This window comes from Varanus komodoensis, unplaced genomic scaffold (genome assembly GCF_004798865.1).
Source record: "Varanus komodoensis strain SLA01 unplaced genomic scaffold, ASM479886v1 scaffold2, whole genome shotgun sequence".
Classification (NCBI taxonomy): domain Eukaryota; kingdom Metazoa; phylum Chordata; class Lepidosauria; order Squamata; family Varanidae; genus Varanus; species Varanus komodoensis.
Window position 1 is genome coordinate 55467127 of NW_025335568.1, and position 22008 is coordinate 55489134.

The 22008-nt window shown below is 38.3% G+C and overlaps 1 protein-coding gene across 1 annotated transcript in view; it reads right to left on the reverse strand.

Moving 5' to 3' along the window:
- LRPPRC (leucine rich pentatricopeptide repeat containing) overlaps window positions 1-22008 on the reverse strand; it is a 112307-nt gene that overhangs the window by 87222 nt on the left and 3077 nt on the right. Inside the window, exons 2-11 of the mRNA XM_044429233.1 lie at window positions 18408-18613; window positions 13230-13352; window positions 11497-11618; window positions 11349-11407; window positions 9629-9715; window positions 8702-8828; window positions 7333-7477; window positions 6163-6320; window positions 5134-5239; window positions 4929-5036 (exon numbers count right to left, since the gene is read on the reverse strand). Coding sequence (XP_044285168.1) covers window positions 4929-5036; window positions 5134-5239; window positions 6163-6320; window positions 7333-7477; window positions 8702-8828; window positions 9629-9715; window positions 11349-11407; window positions 11497-11618; window positions 13230-13352; window positions 18408-18613 — 1241 coding nt within the window. The remainder of the gene's footprint in view (window positions 1-4928; window positions 5037-5133; window positions 5240-6162; window positions 6321-7332; window positions 7478-8701; window positions 8829-9628; window positions 9716-11348; window positions 11408-11496; window positions 11619-13229; window positions 13353-18407; window positions 18614-22008) is intronic.

A 22008-nucleotide genomic window follows, 5' to 3' on the forward strand; every position in this document is an offset into this window, starting at 1 on the left:
TACCCACAGATCCAACTTTGTCCGTTGAGGCCCTAGTGGCCACAATAACATGGAGTGTTTCTGCCTATTCTGGGTGATGTGACAACAGCAACCATTTCTGCACAGGAATAAATTAGCTAAGGTGATCCATACACAGGTAATCTTCCAACTGGACTAATGCAATGCATTATACCTGGGGCTGCTCTGAAGTGGAGCAGAATAAAGCCACCAGAGTTTTGGCTACTAAGGCCAGATGCAAAATCTGAACTGATACCTATTTACTTCGGGATCAAGTTCAAGGTGCTAATTGATTTAGATTAGACATAATGGTGTGGGACCCACAAAACTTGAAGTGCAATGCTGTCCATATGAGTCTATCTGTGTGTTAAGACTTCTACTAAGGTAATTTATCAGAAGGTAAACCATGTGTCAAAGAAATGAGCTCTCCTGGCAAACACATTGCAATCTTGGTGGCATCACAGAAAAATATTTTTTCACCCAGGCATTTTAGCATGGGACAGTTTTAAAAATTAAGGGTTTCAGCTGATCTATTTCATGTTGTGAATTAATTAATTTTTCTCTGCCCTGGAATTCCAACACAGAATGATAGCATAAGATGTTTAGTAAGTTAAAACATATTTAACTTGGCTACAATAGGAAACTTACAGAAAGATTTGGTTTTGTACCTCAAACAAAATCAGGGATGGGGTTTCACATATGGGGGTGCATATAGACATAGAAACCATTATTGGGGAGGTTATTAAGCCAACACAGCATAGATTAACTTGATTTATAAAGGGGAAATGAAAAAAACCTAATAACCAGCACTTTAATGTTACCACAAAGCAACTACAGATAAGCTTTTCCCTTTGAAATTCAAATAACTTGCTGAATTTTATTACATCACATCTTGTTGACTAATTCTGGATTCATGTCAAAACCTATACAGGTACTGAAATGTTTGCTAGCATAAAAATGATTTGTCAGATGCTGCAGGATATCAGATCCAAGAAGCATATGCTTTTTTCTTCTTTTTCCAAGTTGCCTCACATATTTGTTACTATAAAAAATTCTGAAGTTTCCTGAAGTCCCTGTCTTTACCCTGGAGTGCCACCTATGGAAAAGTGACACTTCCATGAATATTTTATGCAGTGCACTATGGTGCAAATAATCAAATGTGAATTCCCTTTGAGCACTTAAAAATACATGCCGACAAGTCACACTAAATTAAAGTCGCATCATCTACTCAAGTTTGCCTTAAAATAGAACACTCACTGATTTTGGCCCAGAACTGGCAATTTTATCCAGAAAAGAATTAATTATAATATAATTTTGCTCAATACCTTTCAAATGTTGACAGCCAGTTTATGGTTTATATTTATAAGATGTCAGATATGGCAATGAAAACTCAGCTAAAAATATTTTTGATCAGTGTTTCTATAATTAAAAACTGTTTAGATGCACACAGAAAGAAATCTTTTTCAAAATAAACAGTAGCATAGCTATAGTAAATCAAGCTCAGTATATGCAGGAGATGTGGGTTCAAATTCCCATTTAATCATCAGAGAAAACATCACAACCCACACTTGTGGGACCTAATTTTTATCAAATGTTAAGGATTAGAATTCAGGGTACTGCTGTGTAAATGGAATAAGGAGATATGGATGAAGCATCCAAAGGAGCTAGAAGTGTCTTTGATGCTGAGATACGAATGTTCCCCTTTGGCTCCCATTCGCTACCATTTTGCTCCTCCCTTTACGTGTGCAAACAAGACAGGAAGTCGTCAGTTAATTACAGTTTTCTGTTATGTGCAAACCAGGAAATGACAGTCAAAAGCTTCTGAATAAACTGATCAAGCCATGGTTTAAAGATGGCTTAATATCTCGGCTTATTTAGAAGCTGTTAACATTAGCTTCCTGGTTAAAATACAGTAGGAAGGTAGTTTTACTGTTACATTTCTATCTCGTTGTTTAATCAAAATTCCAGAAGTGACATTTAACAGAAAATTTCCGATCTTGCTTCACAGCTTGTGGAAAGGGAAGATTGAAGCAGCTGTGTGCAGGTCCACAAGACTTATTTTAACTTGACTGTCTGAAAGTGGCATAGTCAGTGGAATAACTGTTCCAAAGTATATGTAAGCTAAAGAATTAAAAGAGAAAGCTAGTTTTGCAATATGTCCACAAACTAGGTAATTGCCTCCATTGTTGCAATGCTCTAACAGCAAACATTTTTTTCCTGATATCTAGCCAAAATCTGGCTTCCTGTAATTTGAGTCCACTACACCTTAGAGATTCCTACTATCCACTTAGAGAGTCCTGTCAGACTATGGTGAAGTGAATTTATAATTATAAATTCAATTATAAATCATTCAATCAATTGATCAAATTATTCCATGCCCTGAACTCTGAGATGTGCATCTCTTCATAATTGGAAATTGACTGCAAAACATTTTTTCAATTCTAGTTTGGAAGAAAAACAGAAACTATAGTTTGCTGATTGGGATGAAAACACAAATGAAAGATGTCCAAAGGAACCCAGGGAGGGAATTGAAGACTATGAGGACAGGAATGAGTGTGCAAGTCCAAGGATGGCCAAGCTATGAATCAGCACTATATACAAACTGGCCCAGTAAGTTTATGACAGAGGACTTATTTCAACTCAAACTCTAACGTTCAAGTCTTATTACTTTGTCAGAAGACACTGCTGCAAAAATGCAAGAAGTAGGCACCAAGTAGTATTAGTATTAAAGCACACGAGTTATCTGAAATTAAAGACCAGTTACAATTAAAAAATAAATAAAAAGTTTATTCTGCCTGTATTAGCAAATAATTTCTATCAGATAAATTACAGACCTGTGTGGATATTTGTTCTAAGAAGTAATGATACTTTTTCTTTTTTAAAGGAAATCCGTGTTTTTAGTATTCATGTGAAAATAAATATCCCAACTTGATTTCTAAGGAGAGCTGTAAACAAAATAGATGTCAAGGGCAAAAGAGTTCATTTCTGTGCAAGTTAACTGAAAAAATTCAGCTACCTCATCCTTAAAATCCAAAATATTAGTGCTGCCTTAACTACTACAAAAAATTAAACATCTCAATTTCTCTAAGAGTATTTTGCTAATATGTTGCAAATCTCTCCATCACTGAGCACTATTAAGCCAATTTGAATGCAACATTTTTTTTCATTACCTGAACAAAATATTGTATTTATATTTTGGATTTTCTCCCTCAGGTGTATCAGTTTCCTGTTTTATAAGCTGTATTTCATTTTTGCCATTTAATGAGGTATCTTAGAAATTCAATCCATCTTTAAAATATCATTAGGCAAGAATACACAGTAAACATCACTGAAGAATTAACAGTTAATTCTGTTAATAACTACACTGAAGGCAACACTCAAACAAGGAACACTCAGCAACTACAAGATTATTGGATGCCCCTGATTCACAACTGGGACTTTTGTATCTGTTGAGTACACCAGGTTTTTTCAAGTTCACTATAAAAGTTTTAAATGAACAAGACTTTTTACATTTTTAGTCTTAAAAAAGTATTATCCTTTATGTGACCAAAGACATTTCCATATTTCTTCTTTCTACTATTTTTAGGGGATGCTTCTTGGAGTTTCTGGCACTGAAGGACTTCTAAAGTAAGGATATGATATCAACTAATGCCACATATCTCACAACTGCTTGTCCATTCATTCCCCATTTGCCTTTCTCAAGGATCATACAAACAACGTTTACTGCTTCTGACAATACAATTATTTTGCTTCTCATCCACTTACTTATGGATGAAAGAAAACTTATTGGAAATAAGTCTAAGACAGAGCCTGTCTTAGCACAATGGGCTTTTATACTGCACTGACAACATTCTGAAATTCAAAGGCTATACTAGAAGACAATTTGCCAAGTACTCCCAAGTATCTTCAGAGACATAAAGAGTTAACAAGAACAGAATATTGTTTTATAAAGGCTTTTCTAAAAAGGGTTGGCACACTTTTATTACCAGAAACAATTAGGGAATACTTGTTTCAGCATTTCTTCTGAACTAGAATGTGACTGTATATTTTAAAATAAAATTGCAATACGAACTGCCTGCTAAAAGCACTTTTTTTTGTTTGTGCATTTTGTTTGTCACCCAGTGTCACACTAACAACTCTGCATCTCATTCTAAAGCACATTATACTGTGAGATAAGATGAAAAAGACAGTTTTTAATTTCCCCAAGGGGAAAGTACTTCTGTTAAAAGCATCTTTTTATCAGACCACTCTTTCTGAATTACCAATAATGCAAACCAAGGAATTAGATATTGTACTTTAAAATTTAATATTTGTTCAATTCTTATTCATATCCTATAGTCACCCCCATGTGAAACAGGGGAAAGTATGTGCTAAATGCTTAAACCTACTTAAGAATCCAAAAGATTGAACGCTCAATCAGTATGCTGTCAGGTCATGATCATTCATTCAACAATGGAGGTTTTTATGCTTTTATTATTGTAACTAAGCTTACATTTAACTTATCATTGTGGAAGAAGAAGAAAACCTCATCTGAAAGATTAATTTCTTCTGCGTTTAGAGGAAGTCTTTTAAAACCTGACTTTTAAGAGCGTCCTTAGATTTCAATGTGTCTTTCACGACCAGAAGATCAAGTGACAGAAAGCTACGGATACAGTAATAGACCAAGAACCTTGGCTACAGCAAAGTTAAAACAATCATAGCTCTTTGCAAAGTTCTGAATTTAAGAGGCTTAATATGAGCATAACAAACTAAAAATGAAAAAGTAATGCTAAGGAAACTGTTCCAGTACCATACCTTGATGTACCAATACTGTAACGGTGTTTTGGGAGGGTTACCTGTACTGCAAAATTGCTCTATTTTGCATGTTCAAACTCATTTCTGTGTAAGAGTTCACATTCACAGCAACCTAGTTTTGATCAAAAAAAGCTAACCTTGAACATTTTTTTCTTGCCGGTACCCAGCCAACAATGGCCAGAAATAGTGGACTCTGACAGGTAAGCCTTCTTCTTTCATTATCTTCATTAGATCAGAGGCAATAGCTGAAAAGATCCAGAAAGGTACAGTTAACAAACAAGTTTATAACAGAACAAGTATTTAAGTTAAAAGATTAAGTTAAAAGATTTTTTAAAAATGTACCATTGTTTTTTGACTTCAATGCACAAAGTAAAGCCATCTGTAGAGGTGCAGCATTCATGTTGGCTCCTTTCAACTCATCACAGAAATATTTCACCTTAGCCACCGGCTGTAATGAAATAGAAGACTTAAGTACTGCAAATTGTTACTGTTCAATGAGAATCACTCTACCCAACAAAGAGCAAATGGGTACTTCAAATACTTCTAAGAAGCAATTTTTGTTGGCTTTGATTGGAGTAGTCATCACACACCCAATATATACCAGCTCAGTAGAGAGAAAGTAGCAAATAATCACTCATTTAACTGTAGGAACTGGAGCCAGCACCCAAGGAAGGAAGTATAATGAAGGCGGATAAGGCAATACCAAGAAACCAGTAACTGATGGTGCTGGACAAGCAAACTGCAGGAGGAATGGACTGATTCCAGCGGGGGACTATAACATACAGGAAAACAGGGGCTTATTTAGACAAGAGAAAGCGTTCTTCCATTCTCAGTAGAGATGTGGGCATCATAGCTGGCAGTCTAGACAGCCAGGGAGGCATGTGGAGGATGGGGAAAATTCCACTCTAAAAGGGGTAATAATTTAAAGTTTACAACTTGATTAAAGAACAGGTTTAGATTGGATCCAGTTATCTGCCCACAGAAAGGGGCAGGTGGAAGTTGATTATGCTGTTCCTTTTTCTCCTCAGCAACCCTCAAGAGTTCCTGAAAATGTCCTCTTGTTGAAGGTGCCCCTGCCTAATGCTCCACTATCTTTCCTTCCTCCTATTCAATCTTCTATGCTTCAGCCCACTCCATGGCCCCTGAAGGGACATTTTGCAGGAAACTTTGGAGACTCATGGGAGATGAGAAAGTAAGAAACTAACTTTTTGCCTGTCTGCAGTTGCATTTACTTGAATGCAACATACTGACTGTAAACTACCCTAGAAAGTCACTCATATGTGTGTGGACACCTTCTTTTTGACCATTGCTTTGAACCTGCAAGCAGCCATTCCCTATTGAATCTCATGTCCCCTGCAGGACTTCACATACCTTATTCGTATTTACACAATGTTGTATGAAGAAGTTGCCACAGTCCACAGCATTTCCATCCTCAGACTCTAATGATGGTGGAGGAAATGTCTTCAGAACTTGAAAAGCTGTGTCTTCCAGGCCTTGTGTTATTAAACTCAGGCAAAGATTTGTAGCTTCTAGAAGTTGGGGGGGGGGGTTTTGTTGGGGGGGGGGGGGGGAAGAGAAACAAAATGCCACCATGAACAGTTTTTGAAAAAAAGACCCTAACCCTTTCTGCATTATGTGCAGAGGAAATAAACCATTTATTTTAAAGCACTTAGTATACTTTTAGGCATTATATGAAAAATGATAGTATAATAATAAGCAAACCATCATGGTCCAGATACAAAAGCATTACATCCAATAGTTGTGCACAACCATTTACGTCTAAATTATCAGTTCATTGCACAATTTACCAAGCCTGGGAGATGCATAATCCATTCATTTCAATGCAATTCTAGCAGAAACTCAGTTATAAACAACACTGAAATTAACTGAAGTTCTAAAGTAGTACTGCTGCAAATTTATCACTTAGAGCTTGGTCTGACATTCATTTTCACTGAATAACAATGCTAAAATACATCAACTTTAGGAAGACCTTAAGTATTGCTAATACTGCAATTTGAAGATAAGTAACTTGGATTGGCTAATATGAAATGCTTATACAGTATAGAAAAGGCGTACTGCCACATAGGTGCTAGGAGAAAAAAACAAGCATCTATCAATTAGTAAAACCAGTTGTCATATCCTGAATTTTCTTACTGCTATTGAAACTATTCGTATCCATCTGCCATAGTGAGAAACATAAAACATTGGTTAAAAAAATCTAGATTAGTGTACTTTAATACTGTCAAGACTATATAAAGTCAATTCATAATGACAAGGCACAAATGAGACAGGGTTTTGACAGAGTTTATAAACATACCACACATCTTTTGACAATTTAAATATAAGGGTGAAACAAGAAGGGATGTTTAACTGATCTATACATTTTTAAAATGCATTCGAGAGAGATAACTTCCTGTTCTATGTTTATTACCATAGAACTGAGCTCCCCAAAGCAAGCAGTAATGTTAAATTCTCTTTGACCTTCTATTAGCAGTGTAAAGTTGGGTACCAATAAGCAATCTAGATTTCTGGAAACATTACCTGGAATATATGCTCTATCATATCTCATCCTTTCCAGAATATTTTGCACATACTGAGGATATCCAGCCTTAGCAAGAGTAAAAATGATTTCCATCAAGTCCCTGTCTAAAAGGAAAGTGTCAGCCTTCTCAATACTCCCCAGGATCTATTAAAGCAAGAAAAAAAGTAATTTGTACAAATTCATTCCTTATAAATAGTAACAGCAACACAGATAAATATATCAGCACAATGCAACACTGCATGGTTTTGCCTGTGAAAGCATGCATATTGACTAATGTGAATGCAAAAAAAAAAATAAAAAAATCAACAATCCCAAAGCATGGGATCAAACATTGATTTACTTCATAGGATAATATTTGTTTAAATTGTGTGTGTAAGTTATACTAATAACATATATTGGCAGAATGGTGCATGTACAGGAGAATTTCAGAACATTCAGTGAAGCAAAATATTGTGCTACAACTTCCTTTTTAATGTGCAAACATGCCCTCACAGCACAGCGTTCATTCTAAACACACAAGGCAATTTCCTCAACTGTAATTTCCATTTAACCGGAAGGGAGATCCAGAAGGGAGACCGAGGGATTCAACAACCCTCAAACCCCATACCACACTTGGTAGTTGTTTCTCTACACATTCAAGCAGAATTCCCATTAGAGAAATTAAAATTATTTAGACAGCATCAGTCCTTTTCCAGTCATATGATCCTTCTGTGAACTCTGAAGATTATTTTTTGTGTGGAGGTTAAAATGAATGGCTCAATCTACTACTATGCTCAGTTGATGTAGTTCCCAGTAAGTTCACAGAAAATAGGCTTAAACTGAAGAAAAGTCAGTTTAAAAGAGTTATGGATCTGACTGTTAAAACACAATTTCTCCTGGAATACTTATAAACCACTCATCTTCAACAGCACCCACTCCTTTCCAGTACTAATCCTAACAAATGTTTATGCTTCTTATACAGTTATAAGGGTGATGAAGGCACAGTTTTTCCAAAGGCATTATGTGTTGGCAGATCTCCACACCAGTTTTTAGCATTCTACAGCTGTATAGCATGATGACTAAAGCTGGTGCAATGTAATAGCCAAGAATGTCATCTGGGAAGTCTTTGGTTCAAATTTTGCCCCATATCATATGACTAGGTAGCCTCAGACAAACCAACCACCTCATCTTACTATTAAGTATTAGTGTAAGCCGCCCCGAGGCTTCGGCGAATGGGGCGGCATAAAAATGTTTTAATAAATAAATAAATATTAATATAGTACACTTTTTATTGCATTAGTTACTGGTACTTTAGAATAATGCACAGGTAAGAAGTGGTAGAAGTCTATTCTAGTCAGAGTTGTAGCTTCACAAAGCAAAGTGCATTACCTCTTCAATTTTGTTTATATCACCATTCTCAGCATATGCATTCAATAATGCAAGGTAAGTATCGGCACCAGGTTCAATTCCAGCATCTCTCATCACAGAAAGGATATTCTCTGCATTCCCCATATCTCTGAAGCAGGCCAAGGGGGTGCAGGGGAGGAAAATACCAAACATATAAATATAGTGATAGATACAATTTTATATATGAATAACAATTGGTTTTAGCCCCTAACCTATACAGGAAGCCAATCTCCTAATCCTAAAAATAATCCACAAGTACATTTTTACCTAACCTTAGTTCTTCACACAATTAAGGGCACAATCCTGTGTGGATACCCATAATCTTCTGAACTCAGAGGATTATAGGCAGCCTACGCAAGTCAGGAGGAGAGCAAAAGTGGCAGTTGCCTCTGCATTCCTCCCACCCTACAAACCAGCTAGATGGTCATATTTGACTGATTGCTGAGCTTTGGACCAGAATGAAAGGAGGCTGAAGTACTGCAGGGATATGTCGTATCTTGGCAGCTGTGCTGGTTCTCTCCCTGCTCCCAGAATGCACCAAACCTTCCCTGAGATCACAAAAGAATCAACCAGCACACTGCTTTCCTGACTGGCTTCAGAGGGGGAGATGCTCTAACACCGAGTCTAAGCTTTGGCATATGGAAACATGGAAGTGCAGAAGCAGACAGAACACACTAGTCAAATCCTGACATCATATTCAAAGAGGCACTGCCCCATGAAATGTAAGAAGGCCTTTTTGCATTCATGGAAATCCCATGCACATCAGCACAAGCTCAGATCACTGGAACAGGGGACAGGTAAGTACTAAAGAAGGTACTACAAGAGTGCTCTACTATAAGCATTAATATTTTTTTCAAAACAGATCCACTTAATTAAGGTAAAATAATTTAACAACTATTAAAAATTTACCCAGCTCTTGCATGGCCAGTCACAAGCGCACTGAACACAGACTCTGTGATTGAGAGCTCTTTCCTTTTCATAAAATCAAGAATCTTGCTGCAAAATGGAAGAAGAAATCAACTATATTGTGTTGGAAAATGCAAGTAACCAAACACTGCGCCTTAGTACTAAGCACTATATGCTAAAATATTTAGAAAGTTATTTCTAAAAATGCTATAAACAGAAATTTGATAGAAAGGACACACATGTATAATACTTCATTATTTATGAGCTATGGAACTCTAGTTTTGAATGTAAAGACATGCATGATAAAATATTTTAAAACAAGTTTTACAAAAAATGGCACAGGTCCATTTCTCTTAGTTCTTTCTTAAGTGTTCCTCAGTGACTGACAATCATAGATTTAACCTAAAAGAGAAATTCTCTATTTAGTTAGGTTATGTTGAATGCAACATTCTGCAGCATGAAAAGGCATAGAAACCTTTTCCAGCAGCAAGGCATTTTTTCTTGTGACTTGTCGCTTACAGTTACTCTAGTCCTACTGTTTCACTTACAATGACTGGGTTCATACAACATGCCAGCCCACTGAGAGTTAATCTACTGCTGATAAGCTGCAGCATATGCCACCCACCTTTATGTATATGCAAGCCCTGACAGGGCTGTTGTGTCATGCAAACCAGGCTGATGGGCATCATTTGAGGGATAAACAACCCTCACATAACCCACAGTCTGCATTCACATATCATGCTGAATCCGGGTTTATTGCAACATGAATACACCACAGCAAGGCCTGAGTCATTGCCCTTTACCTTTCACCAGCACAGCTGAGAGGAATTAACTGAGTTTGTCATGCCATCCATACGTCAAATTGCAGTTAACACTAACTATGGTTAGTTTTACCATTTCGACTTCAGAAACCAGGATTTGAAATTAGCTTGCTTGAAATTAACCACAGTCAGCACTGACCATAGTGTGTTGGTCTATACAATATGACAAACTCTGTTTAAGTAAAAATAAGAGGCTTTCATGCTATCCCCAGCTATGCAGGAAGAGGAGACAGTAGAAAGTTAAGAGTGTGGGTCCAATGCTCAATGTGGCTCATTCCTTCTTGTGCACGTTATGCTAAATCACGACTTAGCTTATTGTGCAATCATGGCCAAAAGAGGTAATTCTACTGCCCATCAATATCAACAGTTACTCAGACAAAGCCATTTGTCAATAAACTGCTATGTAACTGTTCTGTTTTAGAATACTAACCAAATTTCAACAAGCCTTAAAATGGAAAATCAAAAACTGCCTACCCCCACAGCAATAATGCCAAGAGCCAGAGTGGTGTGGTGACTCAGGTCATCTGGGTTCTAGTCTCCACTCAAGCATGGCGCCAACTGAGTAACTTTGGGCCAGCCACGAACTCTCAGCCCAACCTATCTCACAGGGTTGTTGTGAGGATAAGCTTGTAAGCCACGTAGAGCTCTTTGTAAGGAATAAAAAGGTAAAATATAAATTTAATAAATAAAAATGGTGCTTCTAATTCTCAGTTGGTGAAATAGGCACTGCTCTTTAAAGCTGATATTGTGTTTAACTACAGTAAGGCTAAAATCCTACATTTATGTACCTGGAAAAAAGGTCCACTGAACTTAGTAAAATTTTTGAGTGCACATGCATAGGATTATGCTGTAAAATGCAATTTACCTATAAAATACTTAAAACTATTTATGCAACACATTACCTTGCACCATCAATATCACCCTTGCTGCAGTAAGCAGCAACCAATCGCTGGTATGTGACCTGCAGAACAGAAGATGAAAATGAGACTTTATTGTGCGTGGTGGGCAGAAGGGAGGGTAGAAGAAGGGAAGTCATGATAAAGTACTTACTCGATTGGGTTGCACATTCGCTTCTTCCATCTTTGTTAAGAATTCAGTTGGAGAAAATGTGTGTTCATTCTGAAGGTAAATCTTTAGCAAAGCATTATAATGACTTACATCATATACGACACCTAAACAAAGGTTGTAAAAATAATATTTAGTAAAATCAATTGAAATCATATAAAATGCAATCCAATAAAATAGTCTAAGATAAATGTTGTGCACATATAGATGGAAAATGCACGTGGCTGCACAGAATAGTGTACTGCACACTATGTACTTCTGTAATGCAAAGCTGAAGAACACACAGACACTAATCTGGCACACATAATTACTGCAGCCCCATTTTATAAGCCTTTTTCTGGCATTACAGCTTTTCTCTGCATGTTGCTTGGATGAACAGAAATCTGGAAAGACGGTTGCCAAATCACAAGGTTATGCAATCAATGCAGACAGCAATGTGCAGCAGGAAATAGACAGAGTCCCTGGAAAAGTAAGATTCCTGATTGTTTGGAGCCCTCCTACACATGTAAGTTGTAGGCACAGTCATATACAGCTGATGTTCTTTTGAAGATGTGGGCAACTTGAGCTTGCTACATATGAAGAGGTCTATAAGTGCTGCTAATCAAAACCAGGCAGGCAATGGTTTGGTTTGATTGCTATTAAGGTCTACGGAAAAAATACTGCTAGGGCTAGGCCACAGGCTGCAGTCTGAAACCAGAAGCTGGGACTGAAGATCTACAAGGATTAAGAGGAAACCAGAAGGCAGGACTGGAGGACAAACCAGAAGCTCAGATCAAAAAGCAATCCAAAAGACAAGCAACTGTTTAGACAAACCATGTCGCTCAGCTGATACTCAGATGCAATGGAAAACCCTTAATATTCTTTCCTGTCCAGAAAGATTCAGTGGCTATCCTTGGTAGCAGATTCAGGCCAGGTCTAGAAGTTTACTTCCTATGAAAATGGCGGTTGCAGTTTGCTCGTTCACCACATGGGGCAAATGTATGCTGTGTCAGACACTTCACTAACCCTTCCCCACCGTGATACCTTCCAGCTGTGTTCAGCTACAACTCCAATCACTGCCAATCAGCATGAGAATACACTGGGAAGCTCGTGTTATGTACTTCACCAACTGGGCAGTGACCAACTACCCGACACTAGTGTTGTACAAACAAAGTACAGCTTGCCTAGTATGGATTATTACTAAACATGATTATAAGCAAATGCAGAATGGGAGGGAGTGGGGAAACATGTAAGCCTAAATTTTGTTCAAGATGTCCTGGACTAGGGATTACGGTTATGCCTGAACTGTCTAAACACCCATGTGTTACAACAGAATACCACTTAAAATCTACTATTTAATGAAATAACTTAAGAACTGTTTTCAGCTAGGTCAACTGAAACTGGAATTGGAAAATTGTACAGACTGTCATCTAAAAATTTATCAAACAAAAACACACAAACAATACACTTATTCTCACTAGCAATTAGCAACAATTCAATCTACTTGAACAAAGCATAAGGCTTACTGCTTACAATTAACACCCCTAGATGTCAGCAGAGCACTCAAAATCTGAAAGAAGCCCTGGAAGTATTGAATCTGACACTATTTAAAGAACACCATTAAGACATTTAGTATTGAAGTATTATAATTCAATTAAGCTTTACTACTGACAAAAACTAACAAAAATTAAAATCACACCTCTATGATCTATTTTACTTAAACAGAAGTAGAGACATACCCAGATCTTTCAGCTTGGTCCATATAGTATGAGCAAGTTCTGTTCTTTCATTTAGTTGAAGCTCAGGCAATAATGAACCACAGCTTCTCAACAGCAGCAGGGCCTGATTACTATTAGGATAACCTGATATGGAAAAAGATATTTGAAAATGCAGTAAGAGCAAATCAGTGATATAACACAGAAAGCACATGACTTAGTAGTAGAACAAGAGATGGTCACTTTGCTGCTCAGGAGAAAATGTGAACAATATGACCAGCAAAAGGATATAGCGATGTATTTCGCAAGGTATTTTATAAATAGAGAGAAAGCCAGTTTTTAACCTATTTGTCAATATGTATTGCTTCAAGGCTTGGAGAGGGAGTACCCAAAACCTTTTTGGGCCTCTGATCACATTGGGAATTCTGACCAGGTGTTGTGGGCACCACCATAAAATGGGTGTCATTGCAAGAAAAGGGAATGTCCCAGCAACAGAAAGAGTGTGAAAAGTAAAACAGCACTAACAGAAGAGGGAAGGAAATACCTAGAAATGAGCTGGAAGGAAGAGATAGTAAAGACAAGACTAGAAATGGAAGGCGCCTAGGAGGTAGATATGTGAAGGCCAGGAAAAGAACTGGACAAACTGTGGGAGAGGTATATCTTCCCCACAGTCCATTTCTTTCCCCAACTTGTCCAACAGGAAAATTAGAAATGTGTGAGAACACAGAAAAGTCTCATGAAACAATTCCTTTTGAAATGAAATGATTGAAATATTTTTTAGACAATGTTCTACTCTGTTCTACAGATTTTTACATAAAGCAATCTACAGTATTAAGTAGTGATAAACCTATGTATGAGTTGATATCCAAATATATCACTATTCCTAAATATTGTGTTTGCATAACTGTTTAAAGTATACTTTTTGATTAAAACATTTCTTCTGCTTCTTGTCAGGTGTCAAATTTAAGGTATGTGCTGAATATGATGGGATGCAGCAACTTGCCACTTTCTTTTCATATTGTGTATTTTCACAATTTTACATGTACAAAAGCTAACACTTACTAAAGGGTAAATTCCATTGAACTCAGTGGATATTTTTCTGTGTTGATATGCATAGGACTGCACTGTAAGAAATTTATACCTTTAAATGCAATTCCAATTGTGCTTACCAGGAGGAAAGTTCCAATAAAAAGAGTTTATTTTCTGAGTAAGCATGCATACTATCCTTTTATGTAAGTAATCTTTAAAGGGCTTTTGCCAGAAATGGCTGAAACTATTTAAATAAATAAACATATACTGCATTAAATCATGTTTTATCAATTTCAAAATTATTCAAAATAGTAAAATTACATGGGAAATTGAAATTATTCATTTCACTTTATTAAAATAGGTTTAGGATAGGTAAGAAAGTAAGTATTGCATATATTTCAATCCTGCCCCCATATCTGATTTTTTCATGGAATAGATGAGGAAAAAAACATTTTTTCCATGACTTCAGTGTTTCTGCAAGTTTTACATGTCGGTGAGCAGGAAGGAAAGGGAAAACACAGGAGGGGGAGGAAGCAATGGTGGAAAAACACAATCCTTTGGGCATGCAATACTTGCACAATGGCATCTCTATTATGTATACAACATCACTGGTGGATATCCTGGGCATCTTAACTATGCCCCACCATCTATTTGTTCTGGCTGGTCAGGGGTGTGCAGAAGGCTTCCCATTGAGCCATACTATTGCTATGACAGCAGCAGAGGTGGGTGAGAGCTGCGCAACTCTATATGAAGAGCAGGAGAGCCAGATGGATGCCAAAAGATGTTTCTACAGGCACATCACACACAACCATAGGATTAGGGATCCTTGGACTGAAGGAAGGAAGGAACTGTCTTGGTGTAGTCTGAATCCATACTGTTGGGCAGAAAAAAACTGAGTGCTCTATTTTTCCATGGAAATGTTTCCATTTCATAAGTTTACAATTAACAATAAATGGGTATTAGTTGCAACCTTGGCAGTTTCAAACCTGTAGATCAGTGAATGTTAGCTTAATAAGCACAGTTTAAGTTGCTAATACCTCCATTTTTCCCTTTTTCCTCAATTTAAACAATGCAAGGGAACTACAATCTTGTATAACTACTCCAATAATAAAATCTACTCAATACAATATTTAAATCACATGTAAAGGACAACTAGCCTTTCCAAATGTGATGCCCAGCAGAAGAGGAGTGATATTGTACTGCTGGAACAAGATCATGGTTGAAGAAGCTACAGAATCCTGCATTATCACAGCCTCTTCTTTCTCCTTCTCAAATGACCTCTTTGCCTCTTCCCAAAGTTGGATCTGCACTCTTGGGAAAGAGCCACTAGTGTTATTAGCTAGTTATTAGTGTTATTAGCACTGGCTGCAAGGCAAAGGTGGCAGGGGGAGGGAGTGGAACAGCTTCCTGAAGTTATAGGAGTATCTACTGCCTTAGCAGGAGACTGAAAATTCTTAAACTGAAAGTTCTGCAATGCAAGTTTCCCTATGCAAATTAACATAGTGTGTTGAAGAAAGTTGGCAATTCAAAATTTTCCAGAAAACTCACATCACTAGTTTGAATTGAACTATGTCTGCTTGTAATATGAAGATGTGCAAGTGAAAAGCCAGTTTAAACTAGTTCTAACTTGAGTGGGCCAAACCTTCAGCAATATGTATATGGTACTGAGTATGTTTACTCTGTGCTATGTGAGTATCAGCATACATTCACACGCAATTGCTGTTCCCGTAATAACTGTACAAATTTGTGGCATATTTATGATAGACAGAGAATTTCAGTACCACACTAATGCCTAAGTGCACCTTTCTTAAAGAAACTGTTCATAAATGCTTTAAAAAAGTACATACATAGCCCCCAAGGAAAGCACATTTACTGTATTACAATGGAGGCAAATGCTTTGAAAAGAAAAGACTGTGCATCAGATGTGGAAGCTTACCAAACAATAGTGCTATTTCAATCAACCTTACACAGAACTGTGCCAGAATGAAGATCAACATGCAGACCATAATCACATAGATCACAGGTCCTCAAACTACGGCCCGTGGGCCTGATCCGGCCTGCCATGCCCATTTATCCTGCCCGCTATAGACATTTTGGACTCGCTGCGCACATGCACACGGATGGTGAGGCAGCAGCTTGCTCATGTGGAGATAGTTTTGGATAGTTTTGTGCACACGCCCAGCAGCAGCTTGCTCGCAAGGAGATCCATTTCTCCAAGTAAGCCCAAAATGATCTCCTTGTGAGCAAGCCAGCGCCTCACCATGCGGTGGCCTGCTCTCAGGGTGATCATTTTCTTCGAGAGAGTCCAAAATGATCTTCTTGAGAGCAAGCCAGCGCTCCGCCCATCATTTTCGACTCATTTGGAGTAAACGATCTCTGCGCATGCCCCCCAGTCCAGCCCGCACCCCCCCACCGCCTTGGCGGCCCACTCCCATTGCCAGCACCTTTCAACTGGCCCCCTGTTGAAAAAGTTTGACACCCCCTGACATAGATCATAAAATAGATGGATGGGTGTATCATCAGGCCAAGAAAGCAAGACCCAGTTCAAGGTAACCAAATAGAATGCCAAGCTCAAGCCATAACTCTATTCTTTATTTCACCTTAGAAGCAAACATACACTGGTAATCCCACTTTTACAGGGAACAGTTAAGGAAATTTTAAACTCATCCTCAATTTGAGCTTTCAGTTAGGGGATTATATATATTCCCTAATTCATCTGCCATATTAAAACATGGGTAAGGATCATCCCTCATACCACATTCCATATATGGCAACATAGTGGAAGCTTCGTGCCAGTTGTGGGACTTTCTGACAAATTTCCATGCAACTGAGTTTTTTCTCAGTCCCACTCTCTCCTTACTTCTCTTTTTCCCAGATCATTCTGAAAAGTGCAGGTATAAGCCCCATAGGAAGCTTGATATGAACAAATAAAGGGGGGGGGGGTGAGAGTTCAACCTTTTCCCCATCCTGACTGTGGGGCCTTGCACTAACAAATTTGCATGAGGAGAAAAAGTACCATTCATGCTAATACAGTTGTTCCCAACCTTGGGTGCAAGGTGGCATTTCAGGGGGTGCAACCCATTTTATAGACTGTGTGGGGCATGGAAAAGTTTGGGAACCACTGTGTTAATGGGAGATTCCATCTCACCCAGATAAGGATTAGGAGATGTGGAAGTCCTGAACAGGATTCACACCTCAGTAAAGGATACGGAGTTACATTTGGCAACCCACTCAATCCTACCTGGGGACTCTTGACTGCAATTTATAGCAAGCTGCAAATGCTAATCATGGGTGCAGTTCTGCACTCAGAACAAGCAAGATGTCTTGATGCTGCTGCTGTTTAGAGCACAGTGAGCCTTGCCTGGGCACCTTACTAGTGTTGTGAAATTTGTACTACTGTTTGTGCTGCAAACTGTCCCAGGGCCCTGGGATGCTCACGGATGAAATCTAGGAGGGCCTTGCTATAGTTCTATAACCTTGCTGAAGTACGCTGTATAAAGCAACAGAAGGAAGTGTTATAACATGGATGGGAAAAAGGGAGATGAAGGTCTACTGGTTGATCCCAATAGACTGGTAAGACAGTCTGATTTGCAATCAACAGCAACAACAAAAGCCTTCTTTCCCTACATTAGGTTGCTAAAATAAAAATGACTGGGAGGAAATCATGAGTACATTTTTGTAAGAAAGGACGTGAGCTTGATTCTGGTGCTGAGCACAAATTCCTGAGAACCTGTTTCTTCATTCTTAGCACATGTCTGCCTACCTGATGCCACTTTTTCACACCTAGGCTCTGGCTGGTGGACTTCAGATTTCTTGTAAAACCAAAGTAAATTACAAGGGGCTAAAGGGTGCTCACATCTGCCTTTAGGCACTGCACTGTGTTCAACCACTTCCAATGGAAGTTAAATTTCTAATCTTATACCAGTGCTGTAAAAGTTTCTTTCTTTTGTATCAAGAAATTAATCTTTCTATCAAGAAATTAATTTTCACAAGTTATATCCATCCCTTAAGTAAAATAAACTAAAGTTTTTACCGCAGTCACCAAATTAGTAGACATAAAGTAACTATCTTTAGAATACATTAATAATGCCAAGAGTTTTACAAAAATGAAGCCACATTATTTTTGTTTTCCTTTAGTAAAGCTGAAGCTGAAACAAGAAGGTATTTTTCTACCTGTTCTGCACACACTGTCAAATATTTTTATAAGCAGGTTTTTAGTAATGCGCCCCATTCTTCTGACAGAAGTATCCAGTTTACTCAGAGCCCAATCAAACTGTTGTGCCTGCTTCATTCGAACAGCAGAAACAGATGGTTGCTCTTGAACATCTCCCTTCTCTTGAGTTGCAATTGTATGAAGCTTTGCTTGATGGATCAGGTATCTGTAAAGAAAAACAAATACTACAATTAAAGCAACATGACACAATTTTAATACCTCTGCCATATATTAACACAGACTAATGAACTCTCATAGATAAGAAGTAGATTTCAGGAAAAAGTCCAGAATCAATAACAGTTAGATACAAATCTACAGCCACTAGGCCACTTTGCACAATCCAACAGCCAACTGTGCTTCATTTCAGCCATGGTCAATATGTCAAGTCATTAAAACAACCCTTGCATTACCCAACAACAGACCATGCCTTAAACAAGCTTTGGTGGGTTTTTTTTTAATTCTGGGAACCAGGTCATTATCTAACAGCCATTTTCCAGACTGCCTGAAAACAAGACCAACTGTCCTAACTTTGCATTGGCATTCAATCTGGCAGGACACACCTTGTTTAGACATCCATATATGAGCAGGGAAAAAAAGATCTGCCTCATTCAAAGTAATCCAGAGGCTTCCCTCTTGAAAGCAAGAAACATCAATACCTGTGCCTTTGATCCACTGAGGATACACAACAGAAGCAAACCTGAGCAAATCAAGGATAAAGTTGAATGAAAGACAGTAAGTGTCTGCCGGGAGAGAGAAGCCAGTTAGAGGAAAAACCTTTAAAATGCTTAAATAAAATACCTATAAAATTGATCTATGTACCAGCATTTTCAAAAGTTAATCTACAGAAATTGCCTCCATGAAGGCCCATATATAGTGGAGTCTGCTTAATTCAATTACCCTGATAGGCCACTTTAAAATATTGGAAAATATTTTAACTTTGTGCATGTATAAATTTATTAAAGAAATGTAAATTTCCTAGTAACAGAGTATTTTATCAGCTACAACAAAATCAGCTGAGAACATGAAGAATTTTCATGTAAAATTAATCTGTTTTAAACACAGACAATACCTATTCATGATCAAGGTGTCTTGCCATAGCAGACTGTACCTATTTGGCAGCCAGATCTTCTCCATCTTTTACTAATTTGGCCTTTTAGTATTTGTTTGCACCAGGAGAACAGACCCTTGGGCCAGGAGGCCAAATCCAGCCCACCTGGGATGGGAGATTCAGCCTACTTGGGCTCCCTCCACCCACCCACCTTTTTCTGACCACTGGCCATTTGGCAGTTCCGCGCCTTTTGCACAGGGTTCTCCTCATTCTAAAAGACTGGAATGCCTCTCCTAAGGCTTAGTTATTGGCTGTAAAAAGCTTCAGACTAAAATATGCTGGTATTTTGGCCCCATCTTCTTTGCTTTGGTCCCTATCCCATTTTGTCTTCAGCCCAACCCACCATTAAAATACATTCCCAAAAGCTTGTCTGAAAATGAATTCAGCCCTTGGGCAGAAAGGAAGCCAGCTCTCTGGTTAGCTGTAATTTATAAAGATTTCAGTACTGTATGGTCATTCTCTCCAACCTGGAGCTCTCCAGATATGTTGGACTACAAGCCCCTATCTTCCACAGGCCAACATGGACTGATGGGAGTGGCTAGTCTGACACATTTGTAAGGCACATTGGTGTAACTGTTGTCAAAGTGCTAAGAATTGGCATGTGCCTACCACCCTATCCCCATTGAAGATCCAGCTGTTCCAAGCCCCACCGCTAAGGAGAATTATTATTCTGGTGTGAGATTGATTCTTTTCCGCACTGGAGCTGACACAGGTTTGCAACTAGACTTGAAAGAAAAATAATGTAAGAAGAGGAAATCCAATTATGAGATGGATCCATTCCATAAAAGTAGCACAGCTCTGAGTTTACAAGAGTTACACAGGGCATGATGGGCAGGACTTTTTGGAGGACGTTTTGGAGGGCATTCACTGAAAGGGTTATCATAAGTTGTAGATGATTTGACGACACATAACAACAACTGGGAAATTTTGAAAATTAGGCATCCTGTGACTCTAGCCATGAGCAGTACATTAATTCTTACTTCTAAAGATAATTCATAACCTTGTAAACAATAGCTTAGGGTCAGGATACACAAAGGATTGTTTCTTCCCACATGCACCCAACCAGAGTTTGATATCATCTTAGTAGTCCTTTTCTGGGTGCCGCCACCAAGTTTTTTTTAATACTATTGTATGACTCATAATTATAGTTCAGTAAGTATTCTTATTGTAAGCTACCCAGAGAGCTTATTGAACAGTGATGGTGAACCTTTTAGAGACCGAGTGCCCAAACTGCAACCCAAAACCCACTTATTTATCTCAAAGTGCCAACACTGCAATAAAACCTGAAAACTGAGGTTTTAGTTTAGAAAAAAACAACTCACAGCCAGTGCAAGCAAATACACACACACACACACACACACTTGGCAGTGTACTTTCAGCCATGTGAAAGCTCGGACGAGTCGCAGCTAATGAGTCGTGGCTTGCGATGTCATCACCTGGCACCACTACTCCTTTTTCAAGCATGAACATGGTCCCTATGTACGCTGTTATCTGATGCTTGGCTGTGTGCCAACAGATGGGGGACTCGGCTCGCATGCCAACAAAGAGGGCTCTTGTGTGCCTGCTGTGGCACACGTGCCATAGGTTCGCCACCACTGGTCTGAATACTGTTAGGCACAGAGAGAAACAAAATATCCATTGCGATACCCCAAGGAGACACTGCTCAGTGTTACTACTTACAAGGATGTGGGAATTATGATTAATGGAACAAAGTCAAGTTCGTGGTTTAGGAAGTTTGCTTGTTCCCATAAAAATTAACCAAGTTTGCCAGGCTTGGTCACAGCACTAAATTGCAGGGTTTTTTCCCTAAAGGATACAAATGCTTCATACCCTACCTCATAACCAAATCCAATAGTAACACAAAAGTCTGAGGTTTGCTGCAGCTTACTTTCAGCATGGTAAACTATGATTTAGCACTGCAATCTCTTATGCGCAGCCCATTAGCACCATTGTGTCTACAATATCCCATCTGGCACTTGCTAGCTGTTCCTAATTTTAAAAAGATTTTTAAATTAAATAATTAAGTGGGAGGCTGGCACAATGCAGATGATGATGAGAATGACAGTCACTTCCATATCCATAAGGAAAACTGCAGTGTTCAACAAAATTATTTCACAGTATTATAGCAGGGGTATAACTTAAAGCACCTCGAAAGTCATTATGTAACTTCTCCCAAATCTTAGTACTAAATCCATTGAATTAAGGGAATGAATTTGAATAAGGAAGCAGTTACTGTTAAGGTATGGTCTTCTTAGTATTTTATCAGCAATGTCTAAATTCAGAACGCAAAAATTTTCACTCAAAATTGGGTCTTAAGTGTCACTTGAAGTTGAGAAGATGCCTTGTCACAACAACTACAGGAACCACTCTCAAAAATGTTCTCATTGCATGACAAGAGACTCACTGAAAGTGTGCAGGGCTACTTCTCGCAGTTCAAGCTTTGCTTTGTAGAC